The 22,606-nt window shown below is 34.0% G+C and overlaps 1 protein-coding gene across 1 annotated transcript; it reads right to left on the reverse strand.

Moving 5' to 3' along the window:
- Positions 1-648: 648 nt before the first annotated feature.
- LOC141818798 (COP9 signalosome complex subunit 3-like) lies at positions 649-20,522 on the reverse strand. Its single transcript, XM_074706237.1, has 11 exons — positions 20,265-20,522; positions 18,606-18,721; positions 18,273-18,519; positions 15,050-15,107; positions 14,885-14,974; positions 14,472-14,534; positions 5,655-5,744; positions 5,262-5,420; positions 5,060-5,181; positions 1,044-1,116; positions 649-964 (listed from the first exon to the last, which is right to left on the reverse strand). Exons 1-11 carry the CDS (start codon positions 20,447-20,449, stop codon positions 899-901), a joined length of 1,269 nt encoding a protein of 422 aa, XP_074562338.1. The 5' UTR covers positions 20,450-20,522; the 3' UTR covers positions 649-898.
- Between the last annotated feature and the right edge of the window lie 2,084 nt (positions 20,523-22,606).

Genomic DNA, 22,606 nt, shown 5'->3' on the forward strand with positions numbered 1-22,606 from the left:
TGTTCGATTTTTATTTAAAAATTTAATTAATTTTGTTAGTTTTAAAAAAAATAATTCAGTTCAATTTTAATTAATTTGATTCAATTCAATTTTAATCGAATACTCAATCATATAAAAAAAACAACAACCAAAGAAGAGGCGGAAGATGAACGAAATTAAATATTAATAAAAAAAATAAAAATAGACTCACATACTAAACGAGCACTCTATTATCTGAACCACATCTCCATACGATTAAAGTAAAAATATTTTTATTTATAAAAAAGTAATTATAGTAAATTAAAATTACAACTCTCACATGATAGACGAGCGCTCCCTGCCATCGAGATACCAGATTTTATTTATTTATCTACCTTTTATTTAAATGAAATAGAGAAACAAAAAATAATATTCTTTCAAATCTCAAAAATACCTTGGCATGTGTATTTTGAAAAACAAAATAGGGTACGTGAATTTGGAAAAGGAAAAATTTTTAAGTGTCCCATTGTGACATACCAAACCTACATACGCGCATCCATTAGGAATTTTACCTTGAAATATCCTTAATACAGTCAAATTAGTCGTTTTTTATTCTTTATATTTTTTAATGCCTCTCAAACATAATACAAACACTTCCCAGATCATTTATTTTTTAGTGGGATCGAAGTGAAAGTTGAAGTCCGGAGAAATCATCGATAAAATAAAATAACCTGACCTCTCAAAACGTTACTTGACAAACATGCTTTAAACATAATCACGCAAAGGCTAAACTATCCAACTGTATCACCCACTCAGTTACGCACAAGAACAATCATGATGCTGCTACTAAAAATGGTTAGAGAACAATGTCGCACAAGACCATTCGGAGATCCCTTTCTTTGAAAAGATCACGATAAAGTTGAAGTGCTGCAGCTCAGGCTCAAATGAATTTGTGAGGAACAGAATCAAACTCATCAAAATCAAACCTCTGCCGTTCTTTACCGATCTGCATCATCATGAAGTTATTGATTAGCATTGACGGATTCGTATTTTGTAATAGAAGGGAACAGGATCATTTAACTCACCTTTGACAGATATGCAGGATCGCATGAAAGATGTTCGTCTAAGGAGCTCAGCTTCTTTGACAATGCCATTAACCTGCAATCAAACAAAAAGAAAACAAGATGATAGGGAAGAAAAGAAAGGCCACATCAGGGACATGGAGATACAAAATGGTCATTGTTGAACTACAGAAGAAAGTGGAAAGCATGCATGCAAATTAAATATAGGATAAACAATAAAGGTTAGTTCAGTTTAGTTTGTACATAAATGCAAAGGCGTAATATAATAATACCACGGTCGTGATAAACAAAAAAGAGTTTACAATGTGTAGGGTAAAATTTCGTCCACAAACTTCTCCAGTTTCCATAAATTGATGAAAACAAGTTATCATTTAAAGATGGTTTATGTTTGCTCTGTCAATAATGAACAAAATGATGAAACCAAATTAACAGTTTTTACTAATAATCTTAGTGCTAAATTTAAGGATAGCAATTTCCTTCGAACCTAATGAACGATCTAATATCCAATGCGAATGACGGAAGATATGGAGGGATTTTTTTGAATTTCACAGATTTTTTTTCTTTCATTTCACCCACAACCCACCTCTTTATTATTTCTTCTATGATGTTTAGTTTGTTAATTTTTATCTTTAATCTTTTATCTTATTATTTTCTTAAAAATTTGATAAATATCAATGTTCTAAATGGCAGTTGAAATGAATGCCTAGGTGAGAGACGGACCTCAACCGCACCGTATTTGTGAAAGATGGTGGTTTATGCAACGGTCAAAGTCAACGTAGGTTAAAAAAAATCTTTGCAATGTCTCCTTCCGCCTCAAACCGCTATTGCCGTCATTGCTGTTGCTGCCCGCCGCCACTGCCACCATCACGAAAATTGAAAAACCTAACAATTTCGACTTTGGATGCATCGCGTGACGCATCCAAATGCGTCGTTGGACCCGACAACGCATCCAAGAACGTAGCCGGTCTCGGGCGACGCTTTCGGACCTATTGTCGAGCTCGAGCAACAAGTCCAGGCTCGCACAACAAGTCCAGACTCGTCGTCAAGCTCAGACGATACATCTGAACACCTCGCCTGAGTCTGACAACGCATCCGAAGCCAAAACGTCGAACAGAGATAGATTTTTTATTTTGAACTTAGGACTTAATCAAAATTTTAGATTACTAATTTTAATCAACTCCTAACTATGATTGGGATAATTTAAATAAACTTAATTAAAACTGGATAAAATTATCATATTAATTTAATATATTTATTTATTTATTTAAAAATTCTTTATTTATTTTTTAAAAAAAATATTTAGATTAACTTTTTTATCTTTAGTTAATATATTTAAGCTTAATAAAATTATTCTATCAATTATATATATAATAGTAAAAAAAATCAACCGCCTAGGCGGTAGATAGTCACTAACCGTCTCGCCACTACCTACCATCATTTACAACACTAGTAAATATCCATAGATTCATCAAAATAATTTAAATTTGAAAAAAATGCAATTGTCGGTGGTAATAGGATATTTGGGTAGGGTATGGATATCCAATCCTCCGGCGGATATGGGGATAGGGATTGAGGATGGGAATGAATGTTAAATACCCGATGGGGATGGAAATGGATATAATAAATGGAAATGGGAATGGGGACGGAGGATATGGAATCCGACCCATTGCCATCCCTAACTAAATTATCATTGTTTAGTAGTAAAGTTAGCAATAACTACGTTGCATAATTAAGTCATCCTTGGAAAGAAGTTGCATGTCCAAATGAATTACTAGGGAAGTAAAAAATTCTAGCCAGAAGTATAATATTTCACTATTATGGCTTAAGAATCCCAACCTTTAAGGGAAAAAACGGCAGGAACAGTAAGTAGACAAAAAAGTAAGTAATAACGGATAAATTTCCAAAACTAATTGCTTAAAAACATAGAAAATGATTCTCTATATTTTGAGTAAATTTTTTGTGCATTATTAAGTCATAATGTGTAACGAGCAACTGGAATTGAGAGAATTATCCCATTAACTTCACTAGGCTCAACAATCCAACCACTTGCAAAGATACTTCCGTCATCCAAGTCTATAAAACCCTCTTTCTTACCTCTGAACTTGTAATATGGGACAAAAAGATGTCATAATAATCTCTCTCATAAGGCTTGACCATGTTAAGATCCAACTCAGTCCAAAATTATCCTAATTAACAAGCATATGAGACCCTCCACCTTCACACAAAAGATAACCTTTTTGAACACCTCATCAAGGCAAACCCGTTAATGGACTTTGCTCCTGAAGACTGGCACCAAAATAATGTAATATCAAGGCATGCCTAGTTTTCACAGCCAAAGTAGATTTGACAGATTGCACTTAAGGAATGAGGTTAAGAATTTTGACATCCAAAATTTGTCCATGGGAAAAAATGACTAGTAACAACTACAGCAAGAAAAACAACAATCCTTACAGTCCAAAGTTAAAGTGAGAAATCTCCAGAAATGGAAAAGAGAGTAGAGCTGAGCATTGGATTTAAGTAATCATGCTTTACTCTTATTTTGAGATAACAATTAAGAAAGATACTGCTGTTCTAAAATCTTCATATTATTCAACAATATGATTAACTAATCCAATTTAGTACAAGTTAACGCAAATATTATGTCATCTAAGGACCAATTTTGACCTCACCTTTCTATTGATTCATATTTTTTAACCAAATGGAATTTGTTCTGTAGTAGTAAAAAAAATTTATTTTTAGCACTCAAATTCTCATTCTGACAAGGAATTTATGTATATCCAAGTCCAACAGTATAATATTATTTGATCCAAACAAAATTTGCATGTCACTGTTACAAATGGGATTCAACATGGTTCACCTATTGGTTCTAAATAATTCAATTCAGCCAGATATTCAACCCAATGACAGTGTGATGTTTTTTAGTTTGTCATTTCTTAACAACCATATAAAGCCATAAAGGGTACATGGGAGATCATTAAACAACAAGTGGTGCACATCATTTCTCCCTGATTTTTTTTTATCAAGTAATGGATCAATTTAGGCCTTTATGGCAACGATTTATTGATTTATGAAGTTTTAGTCCAGAATTTGTTTAATCACTAGATAACTTGGATGTGCATAAATATGAAAAATAGTAGCAAGATCCTACCATTCAGCCAAATTCACAGCTTTGTTGACAGAATGAAGAGGGCACATTTAACTCGAATAATATTTTATCAATTTTCTTTAGGAAAATAGCCTAAAAATGACAACATCCAAAAGATCATATTGCATGATTCATCCTAAACGTTCACATGATAGTCAGAATGAGGTGCAAATGTCAACATGAGTATACTTGGATGAGATCACATCAACCTGATAAAGAGGAACGTAGAAAGACAAATACATTCACTCGCCCAATTAGTAATGGACACATTCAATGGGTACACAAGTAACACTAACTGATCGCCATGGCTATACGAGTGAGAATTGCCAAAAAAACAAAGAATAGGTTGGACTGATATGTTTTAATAGGCAGGAAGAAAGTATCTTATTTGACATTCATTAGATTTTAGTTACACTATATCCATGGTGGCTGTGCATTTACACTACTAATGCACAGTGGAAGCTACTAACTCCTCATATTCCAGCAAAAACCAATGATTCCTCAATATTTTCTATCGTTAATCATGGATACTATATCAATTGGGTCGCTCCCCTAAGGTTTCAAAGCAAACTAATAACGCAAAAGGATCACCTCATGATCCAAGACCTATCTTATAGATACAGAGGTTTCTGAATGTCATCATCACTCATACCCTGTTTGTGCCGCTTTTGTCAACCTATCTAGGTTTGTGTGTCTGTGTTAAATGAGAATAAAGTATAGAAGACCAAAATTGATATCCAAGTGACAAGAAGTTTAAGGCACAACAGAAACAGAATAGCAGAGGTTCTAAAACATGCAATAAACGCCCTGGTCTAGTGGTCACCAACTTGGAAAGTGAAACAAGTATGAAGTAGAAGCACTTAAAAAAGATTACCTTTGGATTGAAAAATCAATATGTTCTATCATCCCACAAGTTTTATATTGCTCAGGATCCTCATGAAAGCTCACCATTCCATCCTTTTGGTTAATAGTAGCAAATATCTCTCCGTCCTGGATCTGATATCATTTTGCAACATTTTATCATTACTAACTGGAAACCAGCTGATTAACTTAGGAACAGCTATGCTCAAACTTACCATCTGAAGTACATGCATTTCAGCTTCCTTAGGGCTGTTCAGTTGAGCAGCATTTGCTATATCTTGGAGTGACAGGGTCAAGTAAGTCTGTGTAAGTCTCTGGATATTGTGCTTGTACAGGGAAGATAGTACTTGCTTCACTAAACCAAGATTGCTGTCCTGAAAAATAACATTAATTTAATTTAAACATATCGTAGAAACAACTTTTAATGATTACCTTGTTGTCAAGCATTACTAGTGTAAATAGCCTGAATTAATTTATTTCATGCCTATAGCAAATGGCCAAACAGATAGTGCCAAATATGTATATAACTATATATACACAAGTCTGAGTTACACTGGACTACAAAATTTATCAGCTTCAAACATAACAGAAATACTTGAGTTACTCACAGATTGAAATTTCTCCTGGTTAGTTTGGACACATGCCTCTAATTCAGAAAATTTCCCACTGGCATAGGAATTAGCAAGATCAACATAAGGCTGTCAAAATAAATTCACAATTACTGAGATTCAAACAAAATTTTACAAACTAAATCCAAGAGACATATGGCTTCCTAAGATCCTTTTTATCAGCATCCATAATTGGAAACCGTCATATTAATAAACAGCACCTTGGTTCACCAAAGATGCATATATCATGTACATAAAAAGTAAAAATTAAGAAGCAAAAGGTTATATCATATAGAGAACAACTTCAATCCATATATATGACTGGAAGAAAATACCCCATTAACTAAATACACCATATGAGAATAAATCTACGCCCATATAACTATCAATTCTATACTCTTCTCAAGTAGGAGCATATATAGTAAATGATGCCCAACTTGTTAGATAAAGAAAGAGCCCAGAAAATAAATAAAGAGTGATGTCTCAGACAGCTGATGACAAATAAGACCATGCAATTCAAGTGCACTACAAGAGACAATCATGCTATTGATGCAACACAAAAGAGATGGCGATAAGTTTGTGTGCTAGCTAGCAAATCTGATGGAATAGTGAACAATTGTAGAGAAATGAATATTAAAACCCAGAATATATTAAACAAAGAGGTTAGGATCTTTTTATGGACTCAACAATTATCCACTCTCCTAAGACAGTGCAAGATAAACTAACTTATCTAGAAACAAAAAACAACAATACTAAGGCTTTAAGAAGAATAAAATTAAAACTACAACATCAAGGATTTATTTTAATTGGTTCATTTTCCTCCACCAAAAGAGGAAATTCAATTTGACCAGTTGTCACCATTTCCAATCCGTATGGAACTGCTGTATTTCCCTATTCAGTTTTGATCTTTGAGGAATTAAATTTCTTCATTATCCTTTTTTTCAGTTTTTATGTCCAATGAATAAGGAATTCTTGTATACTAAGGCTTTAAGAAGAATAAAATTAAAACTACAACATCAAGGATTTATTTTAATTGGTTCATTTTCCTCCACCAAAAGAGGAAATTCAATTTGACCAGTTGTCACCATTTCCAATCCGTATGGAACTGCTGTATTTCCCTATTCAGTTTTGATCTTTGAGGAATTAAATTTCTTCATTATCCTTTTTTTCAGTTTTTATGTCCAATGAATAAGGAATTCTTGTATCCTCTCTGAATCGAAATCTTTTTCATCTTCTTTTTTGGATGTACCCATTCAAATAAAGAATAGTTGCATCTTCATTTTAAAAAAAATCGAGGAACTATACATTGGTTTCATTGAAATCTCTTTCTTTTGACAAGGATGCAAGTGCGATCAGGGAGGTTGATAAGGGCAGGAGATCATATGGAGGAGATTGGCAAGGACTTGTGCAAGGCCAATGAGAGCTAAGCATGGTGTAGGAGGTTAACAAGGGCCTGTGCAAGGTCGATGAGGGGGGTTTGGGTGACAGATAAAGGAGGGAGGGGGATAGGTGAGACACAATGACATAAAAGGCTGAGGTAAGGAAGACAAGTAATTTCATCATTTTGATTCTTTTGCAGGCACCAATGGAGTTCGACAAGAGTTCAAGTGCCACAATGAGAAAGGTCATTAATGGCTCAAGCACAGTAGAGGAGGTCAGCAAGAACTCCAACAATAGTTGATGAGGGCTCTATGGAGGTCAACGACAAGGGTTCGTGCCACTATGTGAGGTCAACAAGGGAACAAGCTCAACCGAGGGAGTTCAGCAAGAACTTGAGCAAGGATGACGACAGGTCGACAACTAATCAATGAAGGGACGACTTCTATTGATGCATAGTGACATGTGAGTGCAAGAGGAGCAAATATGGGTAATTTTATCAATTTTGATTCTTTCGTCCTATTTCCTCTTCCTCTTTCCTTACAAATCCAATGGATTACACTTCCCTCTCCTTTGCTCTTATTCTTTCTCTCCCTTCCTCCCTCTGCTTTGCTCTCCTCACCCTCTTGCAAGGATTAACATAACCTAGATGTTCTTTGTTGTTGAGGGAACAATCACTAGGTAAGATAGTGACACTAATTGGCTTATTGTTAATAGGGATTCTTCTTAAAAGGATCAAACCATCAAAAGAGTCTTTTGGAGTTTAAGTTGTAAGACCCAATTAAAGGTTCTTACTATTTAAGAGACGACACCAAGAGAACTAGGTAAGATAGTAACACTAATTGGCTTATTATTAATGGGGATTCTTCGTAAAAGGACCAAATCATCAAAAGAGTCTTTTGGAGTTTAAGTTGTAAGACCCAATTAAAGGTTCTTACTATTTAAGAGACGATGCCAAGAGAACTAGCTTTGGGTGTTATCCTACGAAGAACTAAAGTTGATGTCATACTGGGATCTTATACTTCTTTTTCAATTGGGGTTTGTTTTTGTTTATGGAATTTTGTGCTTTAATATTTGCTCTCCATAGTTTTATGATGGAAATTCTTGTACTCAAGGTAGATCTCACGCCCAACATCTTTATCATATGTTTCCTCTATAAAAGTCCATGAAAATAGTTCAAAATCTCCTTGGATTTCTAGCATATGTTCATTAATAAATTGAATACGGATCAATCTAGTTTGTTCCATAATGTTGCAATGCTTGTGCAAATTTTTAAATTGGTATCAATATTGAACTAATAATTGTTTTAGATTTATCAATTTGGTATCTATAAAGTATGAAGGAACGTCATCCTCTTAAGTCTATATCTCATTTCTGACCAAAATTTAATAAGTTCTTACCTAATTCATTCTAATTTAATTTGAATACTTTGTCAAAATTTATTAATGCATCTAGTAATTATTATTTGGCAAAATGTATTTGTGCTTGGTGGTTGGTGATTTCATATTAAAATAATCTTTTAGACCAGCTAACCAAAATGTATTCGTTGTTAAAATTCAATGGTTGGGATGAACATGGGATCATTGTGTTGTGAGTGAGGATGCATGTTAGGATAATATTATGAGGGATTGAAATTCATTAAATCATATATGTAGAGGAATTTTTTTTATCAATTTATTGGCACATTCTTTACAACTTTCCTAATTGTTTAAGTTAGTTCTTAAGAGTCTAAGCTTGTTTTCATATAAAAATCTTTAATCTTATGCATGGTTTAAAATCTTGGCCCGTATCGAGGTTTCAATCCTGGACGGAAACGATACAGTTTAGGTACCATATCGTATCATGTCGATATGATTTCAGTATTTTTTGAAATATAAAATATATTAATTAAAAATAAAAAAATTAATTTAAATATTAAAAATTTAAAAAAGGAAAAAGGGAATACTTTTAAAAAAGAAAAAAATACATGATCATGACTATTTTATATGGTAAATAAATAGCAAAATAATTTATTATATATTTTTTAAATTAAAAATAAATAAAATAAATATATATGTCAAATTAATGTGATAATTTTATTAGAGTTTGATTAAGCCTTTTAGATTATCCTATAATAATTGGGAGTTGATTAAATTACTAACCTATAGTTTTAATATTACCTAAGTTAAAACTATCCTGAGTTAGCATCCCGCAGGTGTCCCTGTCGTGACCAATGGGGGTGCGTCACGGAGGTCACGCGGCGGCTGTGGAGGTTGCACGGCGACTGTGGAGGTCACTGCTCCCGTAGCAGTGCCAATGCCGACGGAACAGTAAATTTTGCCTGTTTCGCTCGGTATGCAATGAAATTTTAAACCTGGATCTTATGCAAGATTTGAAATCTCAAGCTGGAGTTGAGCGTTGGTTTTGGTCCCTAACTAGCTCAAGACATGTTGGGCGTACCATGCCAAGAAAAGGTAGAGAAGGCATATGGATACAAGGAAGAATATTTGATTGGTTTCAAGAAGACATAATGAAGTTAAGAGACATTATAAAAGTAAAGCAAAGGAGAAGAGGGAAGGAGCTAAACATTGCAAAAATCCTCTGCCCTTGCTGCCTCAATGAGAAGCCCTCACCACAAAGCCACGAGCCATCTCTGACCTCATGTCACATTACTAGAAGACTTGCATGTTTTACGGCAAGTCTCTAGTGCTTTGTCATCATCACGGAACGTTTTCGTGTTTTTCAAATTATTCTACATGTTGATCAACAGGAGAAATGAAATTCTTCACCTATGTAGATCGACATGGAATAAAATTTCAAACCATGATTTTAAGGTTCTCATTACTAATATCCAAATCTCTCATATATTTTATAGCACTGGTGGTCTATCGCTTGTCATGTCAAACTAAGCATATTAACAAATAATAATACGTATATAGACAAGGAATAAAGGTATCTCAATCTTGAAAACCTTGTCTATCTTCAACTATCTAACCCACATGATAAGATTCTTTCCTTCTACGCCATCATTGAATTCAAGATTCCACTCGATTCAACCATATACTTTACTATATAATATAAAATTCATTTCTTTCTTCTTTTATAATGAATAGTTTAATTTCTAATATATCAAGTTCACTTTAATTTCTTAACAGATTAGATATACATTTAGTTTATTAGATTTAACCTTTAATGGGTATTTGTTTACTTTTAAAATAGTATAAAACAAGATTAGCATGAAATTGTAACATCATAGTTCTTTTCATCTTCAATACATATACAAATACTTGTCATTTTACATGTGAATCATAACATATTGTATTATATGATATAAATCTAACTATTTAAGAAACATTTTTCTTTGGTTAATTTATCAGCATATTTTTTATGCTTTCTTAATTGTTCAACTAAATTCTCATGAGTCTAAACTTGTTCTGGTATAAGAGTATTTGGTTTTGAAGCTTTCACTATTAAAATCATCTCTCGTATATTTTACAACAATAGTAGTGTTTTTTTCCCTATTGTGCCAATGTAAGCATATTGACAAATAACAATGCTTACAAAGACAAATGAAATATGGTATGACACAAAAAATAAAAAACTTTTTCTATTTTGGAGTGGTAGCTTTTTGTACACACCATCAGTGGTGAGCTGTTTTAGGCCTAGGATGAGATGTTTTTTCACTATAGTATGAAAGTAACTTAAAGCAGCTTACAAATTAAACAAAAATAATTTTCTAAAGAGGTTGCGATAGAATAAGGATTATGTGAACTTAATCTGATTAAAATTGCCACAAGGTTTCAGTCTTGATGGATAAGTAATGTGATTACACTGTAGATATTCCTCTATCTTTCTGTTGTCTTTTTTTTCTAAGTCAATTTTGTAGTAAATATTTCTCCATAAACTTCCATTGACCAAAACCTCTTCAGGGATAATCCCCATAAAACTTTAAGGACATGCCTACATGAGCGGAATGAAACCCAAGCAGAGGGAAAGAGGGGGGAAGGAGGAAGGAGGGAACAATTATGCTTTCCTTTCCTTAATTTTGGTTCAAATTAGAAGGGAAAAGACTAGTTCAACCCTGCCGCTCTCAAGAACAACAAAATCAAAGTCTGCTTCTAATTTGCCTTTCATCTTCCCTTCTTTTCTCTATTTTCAAGAACAACACAAGAAAAAGAACTCTCCTTTCCTCCCCTCCCTTCCCTAGTCCTCCTCCTTTCTTTTCTCTTCCTCTCCTCAAGTAAACTTGCTCAAAATTATGGAGCACACAACTTGAAATTTTTTTAATGGATAAGGGATCCACCCAAAAATAATTAAAGAGAATTGGGTAAGTGTTATTGTGGATCTGAAGAAAAAAAACATGATCCATCATATAGCAAGAGGCAGTGAAAGGAAGTTGCAGCATAAGGAAAGGCATAGGGTGAATGATTTTAAGCCCCACGGAAGGAGATCCTACAAGATCCGGCTACAATTGCTAGTGAGGCACTAGCACTTTGTTGCAGACACACCAAACCTGGAGTAAGGTTGAATGTCGAAAGGCGTGTTTGTCGGCATGGTAGTCAAGATCACAATCAAAACATTAGGATCTTGTCTTATGACCCAAATTAACCCCAATGATCTAGATCCTAGGATGGGTTTGAGTCAAACTAGGATTTTACAAATCTACGGACCGATCCTATACTTCATCATTGTTCCTATATAGGATCTCAATTCTAATATCCTTGACTAGATGGAACAAAATCACTTTCTTAGACATTTTAGAGTTTGATGTTTATTGAAAGTGGATAATCAATTTTGTCATGTGGTTTGAGAAAAATTTTAATTATATAAAATTCTTCTAACTCCTAATTAGAAGTTGTTTTTAATTTCTGCCATTGTCATCCATTATATGATTGTAATTTATCTGAAGTTGCTACTTATTATATAAAGATAGAACATTCTAAGAATAATTTTGCATTGTACATATATTATTATATGAATAATTTTAATTATGCTTCATAATATTTAATTACTATATATTAAAAGTTAATACCATGATAAATTATAAATGTCATTACAGCTCTAAAAGTTATTTTAATTAAATTGTATGATCCTACTCCCTAATCCTAGATTCAAACTTATAAACAGTGTTTATTCCTAGATAGGATCTCAATCCCCACAACATATGGAACAATGAATCAGGTTTGACTCGAAACTGTTTGATGTAGAAAAAGCAAGATCACAGAATTATTACCTCACCCAATAAATCTCACAAGATTGTGTGCCTTAGTCAGCAATCTCATAAGAGAGGGAACAGTTGCGAAGGAACTCATCTTTATGAAAAGAAAAACTAAAATTGATTAAACAAGGAATTTAGGATCTCTTTTTATTTAGGATCTCTTTTTATAAACCCAGCAGTTATTCTATCTCATAAGACTCCATAACATATACTAAGTTACCAAATAGTAAAATAAAAATGCTAATGATTCTTAAGTTTATTTCAATTAGTTTATTATTGTTTGCATCTGTGATGTTCTAGCCTGATCTTCAACAAAATTAACAATTAAACTTAAGGAAGATACAAGTTGATCTGGTCTTCAAAAAAGCAATAACTATTTTACCTATCCTCAAATTATAAGAATTAAAGTTAGAAATGGTTAAGAGTTGTAGAGAAAAAGAGATAAACTAAGGGTTCAGTTACTAAGAGGTAGGGAAAAGGGACATTCAAGAAGGGAAGGGAAATGAATATTAGGTGAGTATTTTCAGCTAATTAGTTTGGCATATGTATATATGGAAAGAAATAGGGAGGAAGCATGTAACTATTACTTCGAAATGATTCTTTCCAAATTTGAACAATGTCACAAAAGTGCAAGAAGTTTAAACACAAAAAAAAAAAATCTCTCCTTATTGCATTCTTGAATAGCCCATACACTTCCTTCGACATCTCATTCAATAGTATCCCATCATTGAAATCCCAATCAAGTGGATGAGGTAAACTTAGCATTGGCCTCAACATAGACCACTCTGGTTGTTGATATAAGGGGAGGTGAGGTTTGAGAGAGGATAGGTGGTTCTCCATGGAAACAAGTAGAACATTTAGGGAGGGCACAACTGTGGTCTTGGTGAACAAGTCAATTTGTTCTTAAGGTCGATGAGTTTGCCATTATGGCACAAGTATGAAACCATTGTTAACAATGAATCAACCTTAGTAGTACCAACAGGTGGCAAGTAGTTCCCATGGTTGTCAAAAACAAATCTATAAAGAGATCAGATAATAAGAGAATCCAAGAATCAATAGTATCAGATTATATATTTACACATCGATTATTAGTACCACAATGTACCAATAATAAATTGTATTTATTAAAATAAGATATGAATGAATAATAAAAATATACTATGACTGATGATAAAGCTCATATTTTTAGTAGAAGTGGGACAAGGTTCATATGAATGTTGTTGTTGTTGTTGTAGGGTATAGATTTAATTACATCTAGACAAGATTTCATTTGAAGGAAAGAAAGCTTTAGATTTGTTGTTCATTGAGAGATATCATTGTCTTCTCTTTCAATCCACAATAACCTCTCTTGATCGATATTGAGTGAAACATATAGGTGAGGCATTAGATCTAGTGAATGATAGCAAGGGTGAACAAGCAATCCTTGAGCTCAAGGTGAATGTCGATTTGTGACAAGACTAAACAATAACGAAGTCTCTCTCTGCTTATGTAAGTTCTTTAAGAATTTAGTAGGATCAACAAGAAGGCTAGATCAGTTGAGCTTTACAGTCATCTCAATTTGACCAAATTTTAGCTGATTCCATGAAACATTAGTTTTCTAATAAAGTCTAACCAATTTCTAGCTAATTTTTTAAAACATCTAATTTTTCCTAAAATTCTCGATCTTTGTGAGATGCTGATTTCTCATTAAAAAAACAGCTAGTCCTTTGTTGATATTGCTTCAACTTGACCGATCAATCCATATCGGTGTCAACCCCTCTTGCCAACTATATCGGCACATAGTTGTGCAGTTCTATGAGATAGAAGATTAAGCAAACAAGGAAGATAGAGGGTTCATATAATCTTTTACATATCCAACCACTTCTCCTCCATCAAAACCATCTCCACAAATAAACAACAATCCCACTCTTTTCTTCTCTCCTTTTCCTTTCATTTGTCTCGATCCACGCAAGCAAACATGCTCAGAATTCCAACTTGTGACAACGAATTCCTTTCATTTGTCTCAATCCACTTAAGAAAACATGCTCAAGATTCCAACTTGTGACAATGAGAATGATTGAAAAATATACTAACTAAAAGCTGTATCATGCAGAAAAATGAACAAGGTTCTGATGAGATATCCAGTGTAGAGAGGGACAATGCTGTCCTCAACATTATAGACACAACTAGTTGCTAGTGCCCTTACAAGCTTTAGGTAATAATATAGAGGAAATATAGTTTTCTAGCTTGTGGTTAATGCAAACCTGAGTATAACTCTTCAGATTCCTGTGAGCAGCAGAAGATGTATACTTTGGGAATGATGGAACCTGCCACGTTTTGACTCAATTTAAAATGAGCATACAAAAAACCTTGCACAGAAGTTAAATAAGAGAATTAACTGTCATTTGTTACAGTATTAAGGAAAGATTTATGTCTACAAAAAAGGGCAACCTGTACTACCAAGCATTCAGCAAACAATGCAAGAGACTATTCCAGTTTAAAGAGTCATTTCGAAACTTATATCTAGCATTTTTTTTTTTTGTTCTAGTAATCAATATAGTGCTCAAGATTTCACCACCATCTATATACTTCCCAAAGGTTCATTAGGCCAGATGAATACTCTATTGTAATTCAAGAAAACATTATAAGAGGGGTTAAAATGAAATACAGAGCATACCTGTCCATTAAGGATGAGAGAAACCAAAATATACTTTTTGTAAGCTTCAACAGAAATTGCATTTAAAGTGGTCATTGGTGCAGTAACAGCCTGACAAATATGCCCATCGTTCCATAAATAATGGATGATCAATTAGATATCAGATTGCTTATACTATTTACGCACATTATGAAGGCACTCCAATGCTTTATCAAATCGCTTTAATCCAATGTTTATCATTCCCCTGTAGTGATAAATTAAAATAATCATAACTTCGATATAACATGTCATACAGCTCCAACCAGAAAAAAGAGAAGACAGAATCAGCATATATATGCACCTACCTACAGCAATCCAATGAATTCATTTATTTTAAAAAGCCACCTCCTAAGCCGCTTAGGTGGCCACATAAGCTTATGCATTAAGCGACTGCATAACATTCAGTTATGACCGCAAAAAGATCACACAGGCTATACCAATTCCTAGCTTGCTAAAATCCAAGTGTTAAAATTAATATGATTAGATTCCTAATTTTGTAAAATAGACAAATAAAAAGGAATTTATATGCAATGCCTAGCTCAAAAAGTAATTATTTTGTTATGTGAATTGAAAATTTTTTGTTATATGGATTGTGATGGCTGATTAGCATAAATTTTTATATGCTGTGTTTTGTGCCATAGTGCCATATGCATTGCTTAGATTCATATCCAAAATTTTCCATACAAAATTGGATTAGTTGGACTGATTAATTTAATTATAAAGTGATAGATGTAGATATTCTTTACAGTAATTGATTAGGTTAATTAATTTGATGTATTGTACAGTAGATGCAAATCGTATACCTGTTTTGACATTGTACATTATTTCAATAAGAATAATAATATTTAAAAAAAATATGGATCGCATATGAATCTGCATATAGCATAAGTGCTATGTAAGTGGTTAGGCCACATACCGCATATGTGATATGTTTGACCTTTGACCACATAGTACCTCAATACAATTTTTTAAAACTTCAGATGAATCTAAACTTTAGTTAGCATCATTCAGGTTAATTGGTATCAAAAAGCTTTGGTTAGCTCTATTCAGACAAGTTATAGGTAGAAGGGGAAGGGGATGGTAGGGATAGCCACAACCCTAAGTTCTTAGAATAAACAAGAACAGATATAGGTGGAAAATATCTCTTAAGCATGTGTACTTGCTCTAAAATCCTTATATTGCTCCCACTACCCCATACCTAAACCCCAATAACAAGAAATACCATTAATGAAGTTTTTGGCAATGTGTATCAAAAGGAAAATGTCATCTATGGTTTTATCAAGATGACCAATTTCCTATTTTGATATAATCCTTGTATACTAAGTTATCTCTAAAAACACAAATTTAGGTTCAGTGTAGAAAATAGAGCACCTAACCACAAATCTTCACACACCAAGAACTACAAGGCCACCCCTTTTATTTCAGAGTGGCATACATATTGTACTACTTGAGCCTTTTCTTTACATGCTTCCTCTAAGATCTGGAGAATAGGATGTTCCTAAAAGAAAGCAAAACTCATTGTTTTCCTTTTCCACTAAAATCAAGAGACTGGATCTAGCCTTAAGAAAAATGTTTGGTATACTCACTTCTCCCATTTCACCTTTATTAAATATGTGTATTTGGTCGGAAATCCTTATTTTCCTCCCACCTCTCCACAGTCTGCTATTATAAAATTATCAACATCATCATCATTAAGTTGCGATTGTCCCAACTATTTGGAATCAATGATACAAATTTTACTCCTCCATCGAGCTTTATGAAAGCTATATCACATTCAAATCAATGCAAGCTATTGGGCATTACACCTAATAGTTATGAGAATAACAATCTTGTCCATTTGATAGAAAATCATAATTATTTTAGAATTACAACAGCAGCTAGATTAGTCATCTACTCATCTTAACTATCACTCTTGATTATGTGTATTCACATGTTTTCAAAAAATTGATTCCTAATATTTATCATCACCTGCACAATCCTAGAAAATTGCCAAAATTAAATACTTGAGTTGTCATTCTAAAATCCAATAGTTGTATGTTATTGACTAACCCATAACTATTGCGTGTAATATCCAAATAGAGGCCTATTGGTCCAGTTAAAATAGCAGCATTATCCCGACTGAATCAAATTTTTAACTCATTCAACCAGAAAAACCGCGACCATCACGTTGACTGGTTCATCCCTCAGTTCAAGTTTAAAAACATGATTAGATGTGACAGCAACTCCATATACTTAAAACAATTTCCTGCACCTATTTTACCAAACAAACATATGTCTTGAATACATAACAATTTCCCATCTATTCTTTGTCCTTTGCCTCTATTTTACTCATGTTACAAAGGTTTCCTACTGACTTATATCTTTACAGCTGCTCAGATCGTATCATGTGAATGCATTACCACATAACTCATGGCATTTTGAAGGTTAGACCATGATTCAAAATCTCGTTTTGTATTGGTGAGCAAGGGCAAAAGTTTTTGTCTGCATGCTACTGGTGCATGAGAAGCTCCAAAATCTCCAGTTCGCAAGTGGACAAGCAAAGAGTCTTCTGCGAGGACCAAAAACCAAGCAACAGGTGCCTTCGATGCCCTCTGGAAGGACCGAAATAGAGTGATCAAAGTTTCCTTCTCTCCCCAAGATCCACGAGGCTGCAGAGAGAGCTCCATGAGGTCCAGAAGCTTCTCGATGTTTCCACCAACAACGCAAGGTTTGCTTGAAGCTTCCCTCTACTCTCCAAGATCCGTGAGATCCCCCAACAACACTAGGTCCACTAGCAACACTACGTTCACCCAAGACTTCCTTCTCTTTCCTTAGATCCACATGGTTGGCATAAGGCAGCAAGGGTTCCAATTCTTCTCTGTAAATGACACAAGATACACACAAGCCTCTTTTGATCCACTAATCCTTGCCTCTTTGCCCGTTTCAATGCTTCCCAGTAGTTCCCACTTGTCCTCTCCTTTTCCCTCCTCTTCCCCTTCTAATCTTCGGCAAGCCTATCGGCACTTAGCATGTGCAACATGTCTCAAACCATCTGAGGACCAAAACCTGGCTCAAGATTTCAAACATTGGATGTACCTGTAATAATAACATGAAGAATGTGTAGAAAGTGGAGAGCTACCACATAAGACAACAAGCACATCCTACTTACATTAGCTAACATTGCTCCTCACGTTCTAATATTCTATTGGTTCAAAATGTAAAGCTAAAGATCATATTCCCTTTTATGTGAATTTCAGGTTCACAATTTGATTGTAGATCAAGAAAAACATGATGTAGTTTGTGCTATATAAGCTTGGAAAATAGGACATAACTTACAATATCTACTCGACAAAATAATGACACAGATAATGAACATGGCAGGATGACTAACCCATAGTAGCAATAGAGGAAATGATCTCTCAGGTGATCAACCTCGAAGATGTCATCATCCAGAATACTTAGTCCAGCTTTATAGCACTTTGCTAGAAGGCACAGAAGAAGATAATCTGAATGTAAAGTAGTTAATTGCTCTGTGGAAGTTTGAAGTTTATGGATAGCCATCCGCAAGGGAGCTATTCCTTGCATGGGAACCCCAAGCTGCATAACCTGATCCTTGAAAATCTTACAAACAGAAATGACTGCATGGAAAATATAATTCTTGCATCATATAAATAAGATCATACACAACATAGAAACTAGCGATTTACAGGCCAAAGCATCATACACTTTTCTGGTGCCAGGCATATCTGTTCTGTTGAGCATGAGTTGATAAATTCAACAACAGACAAAAGAAAACCAGAAGTCTCCTCCCTTGAAATTGACTCAGACGAATAAGCTTCCCTTCATATTACAAGCACATTAAAATCAGGCATGAACCATGAATTTTTTACAAGTAAAAAAAAATAACAGCAGGAAAATTTATAGAGGCAGAAATTGCCTGAACACAAATGAGCATGCTTAAATGCAATCCAACAATGACATAACTACAGAGAAGAACATCCGACATTTATCAGCTTAGTGGTGTTTAGGAGAACCCCAATGGTACGATATTGAAGGAAATTTGATTTGATTACCAGTTCACCTAATGGTAATTACCCATCAAAGAGAAATCAGTAACTCTATTTAGTACTGCAAATGAACAGGAGGTTCCTGAACAAACATCGTATTCGGTTCAATAAAACTAGTTTATATTTGTTCATTAGTAAAAATGTATATAAAATAAACAAATTTAAACAAGTAAAATTGGTTCGTTAACTTTCATGAACAAAGCTCATGAATGATTTATGAATAAACTAATTTATTAACTTGTGTAAATTTTAATTGTAAATTTATTTCTTAATTTTTTATTTAAATACATGAAAAATATAGTAATTTATAAATCTGTATCATCTTAAAATATTCATTATATGTTAAAAAGAGGAAAATAAACTAATTTATAAAGACAACAACGTTGTTAGTTGAGCTTGATAAAAAACTTAAGCTCGCTGTTAGTTGAGCTCGATAAAATGTTGAGCTGAGCTTGAGATTGATAAGATTTAATGAAGAAGCTTGAACAAGCTTAACAATTAAAGCTTGAATATGGCTAAGCTCAGCTCGGCTCATTTACACCCCCTAACTCTATTTATAACTTGTTTATTTGATTTAGGATGAACCTTTGAAATGCATGCAGAGGAACATGAAATGAATACCAGTTCGTCAGCACATATTCCTGGAATGTATGTCCTACAGCTATCTAATTTATTTTGTAGGTAAGAACTGCCCGTGTACATCCTGGTTTACCAGTAAACATCAGTCAAACTGATTAGCAAAAAGATTAGAAGACAAACCATTTCGATCCTCATTGCACCAATCCATTTAAAGCCCATGTCATAGAGCTTTCTGAATTTGTGAAGTTAACTAGCAAAAATACTATTTAGGTTTGAGCCATTACTTCACACCACTGATAACAAATGTTCTGAAATCTACATCCATCAACCAGAACATAACACTACCTCCGTTTCCATCTCGGAGTTCTTTCGTTTTTAGCATATTCTCACGATTCTGAGGCTTTCCAAAGCTGCCCAGACTATTTTTATCATAGTCTCTGTATCCATAATCATGTATTAGCAAAAATATGATGGCAAAAGGATGAATTCCTCAATAATGGTTGAGTCAGCACAATTTTGCGCCAGCAAAAATTTCACGAACGAATTACCGATGTAAAAGGCAAGACCTTACGAGCACTTCCAGCCTGACCGCTAAGTGAATTAAACATACACATTTTTAAAAAAAAAACATAAAAAGATAATCCGCAGGCGGAAGAACAAGAGCATAGGTTACGATCAGATCAACTGGCAGGGTAGGAAATCAATTAAGGGACGAAAGAAGGGTTGCTTTAACTTACAGTAGGTAAAGGTAGCCTAGGGTGTGGATGGAAGGGTCGAGCTGGGATAGGAAGGGGACGAGTCGGGCTGCATGGGAACGGAGAACGTCCTCGGACTGCTTGAGAAGGGAGTGCAGATGCGAAACCTCGTCGGAACTCCTGGACAAGCCCTGGATGTGCGCCACCAGCACCTCAACCGACTCCATCGCCGTCTGCTGCCCCTCGCCGATCGCGAACGCGTTTGAAAACCACGCGACGAGTACCAGTCCGCCCCAAACGCCGACCGATGGGCATACGGCGTGGGCGAGAGACCCGAACCGTGAACCCGTCCTCCTGGTCCGAACTCCGAAGAATGAGTATTTTTTTTTTTGGCAAACAAGGGGCAAAATGAAAGGTTCTGCCCAAAAGAAATTTTGGGTATGGAATTAGAAAATTGAAAAACTATGCAAGGCAAATGTCGGAGTGAATTTAACAAAAAACAGGAATTTCAGTGGGAAAAGTGAAAAGATGAGAACTCATCTAAAGTAAAATTTTAGGGGTGAAATAGAAAGTTCAAGAGACACTAGCGGTTAATAAATTTCAAAAGCTTTTTAAGAGTGCGAAGTTTGATAGGGATACATTTAAAATTTTAAAACTAACGAGGGATATATCCCAAAATTGTCTTTCATGCATTTTCAAGATCCCGAGATCTTCTTCAGCTCAACGTCATGACATCAATTATTTTATTATTTTAATAAAATTTATAATCTCAATGGTCTCGTATGATCGATCTATGATCATCTATAAAAAAAATAAACCTGATCAATTATTTTACCGTGCGATATATGTGATGGTTCACTTTTAGTGATTATCTTCCACAAAATCTTTGGGATCTAATGAACATCTTCTTTAATCTGGACAAAGGATTTCTTGTGATTGAAATAACCATAGTAGACAAAGCATAGTGTTTAAATTAAGATTAATTCCTAATACAGATGGTATTATGAATATATTTATAAAAGTGCAATTTTTTTCTAAAGCAATTAGCAAGTGTAATCGGATACCATGAAAATCGGGAACAAAGATCTTAGAAACAAAAAAAAAACATCCAAAATCTATTTATTCAGTTTAGCTCATACTTCTTATCATTTTTTATTTTTTAAATATTTAGCAATGAAGTCCTTTCTCATCTACTAGCTTTCTCATCTACTGGCGTTCCTCCTCTTCTTCCTTCTCAGAGGTGTCGATGGTGGCTATTCCTCCAACGAGCTCACTCTCGAAGTCATGTGTATGAAAGCATGTCAAACGAGGACTAGTGTTGTCAGCATGACTCCTCCAACGGTCATATCAATATTAGTCAGGAGGTAATGGCGGAGCCAGGACTACCAGTCTACCCGGGTTGATCTCAAGCCCCAAGTTGTCTTCTTTTTTCTCACCATCAACTCATCTGACATCCTTCTTCTTCTAAGTTGTTTTTTTTCTCCCACCGTCGACTCACCCGACATCCTCCTTCTGAACATCGTGGTTGTTGTCGACCCTCAGACTAAAGCAGAATAACACATGGCTCTGCCCTTGGATATATATATCATGTGATATATCAATAATCTGCTCTGACCATGTAATGAATACGATGAAAAATAATTAGTACTAGATATATAGTCCTCTAGTAATTCTTAATTGGATCAATAAACACCAATTGATTCCTGAGCCAACTTTATTTTGGACTAAACCAACTTTATTGGTCATCGAACCTTATCTTTTTGCAACTTTGATAACTCATCTTTTTTTAACAAAATCAGATGTACTACTTCATTGAGTAGATATTCACAATACAAAAAAGAAAGAAAAAAAAACAAAGCTTCATTACTCTCTGAGTCAATCAGGAGCGGCAATATGTTATAAAGATCATATAAATTACTTACTTCTAATAAGTAGATGGTAAAGATCCCATCTTTATAGCAACTTAAGTTTAGGCTAGAAGAATAATTAATATTCATCTAATAGAGAATCTAAAAAAGTAGTTAAAAATCAAAGAAAAAATAATGATAAATAATAAATTTTTTCACAAAATTAATTTCTATATAAAGAAAAAAATTTCTACCAATTTATCCAAATTGAACTGAAATACTTCTCCAACTAACACCATCTTTTTTTGTTATAGAATGTTTTTCTGTTGTACCTCCAACAATTATAATTGAATTGATAACATTAACATACGCAAACTCTATATTAGAATCTAATTTGGGCATGGGCAGAAGTTCCTTTCATTTCATGTCATTATCAAGCATGTAGACATCACTGTTTACAACCTGGATAAGTAAGAATAGAATTTGAAAAATATTTAATACAAATAACAATATATAATGATTTTTTTTAAGTATTAA

This window comes from Curcuma longa, unplaced genomic scaffold, assembly GCF_044706935.1.
Source record: "Curcuma longa cultivar G26 ecotype Majalengka, Jawa Barat unplaced genomic scaffold, ITB_CL_G26_1.1 contig_26037, whole genome shotgun sequence".
Taxonomy (NCBI): Eukaryota; Viridiplantae; Streptophyta; class Magnoliopsida; order Zingiberales; family Zingiberaceae; genus Curcuma; species Curcuma longa.

What these genes read in the sequence shown, in the direction of transcription:
- LOC141818798 (XM_074706237.1), bottom strand. Translation starts at nt 20,449, where the DNA reads ATGGAGTCGGTTGAGGTGCTGGTGGCGCACATCCAGGGCTTGTCCAGG. An exon ending in TTCCTCTATTGCTACTATGG is followed by an intron (nt 15,108 to 18,272) that starts GTTAGTCATCCT and finishes TTATCACTACAG; the next exon opens with GGGAATGATAAACATTGGAT. An exon ending in AAATGCATGTACTTCAGATG is followed by an intron (nt 5,182 to 5,261) that starts GTAAGTTTGAGC and finishes AAATGATATCAG; the next exon opens with ATCCAGGACGGAGAGATATT.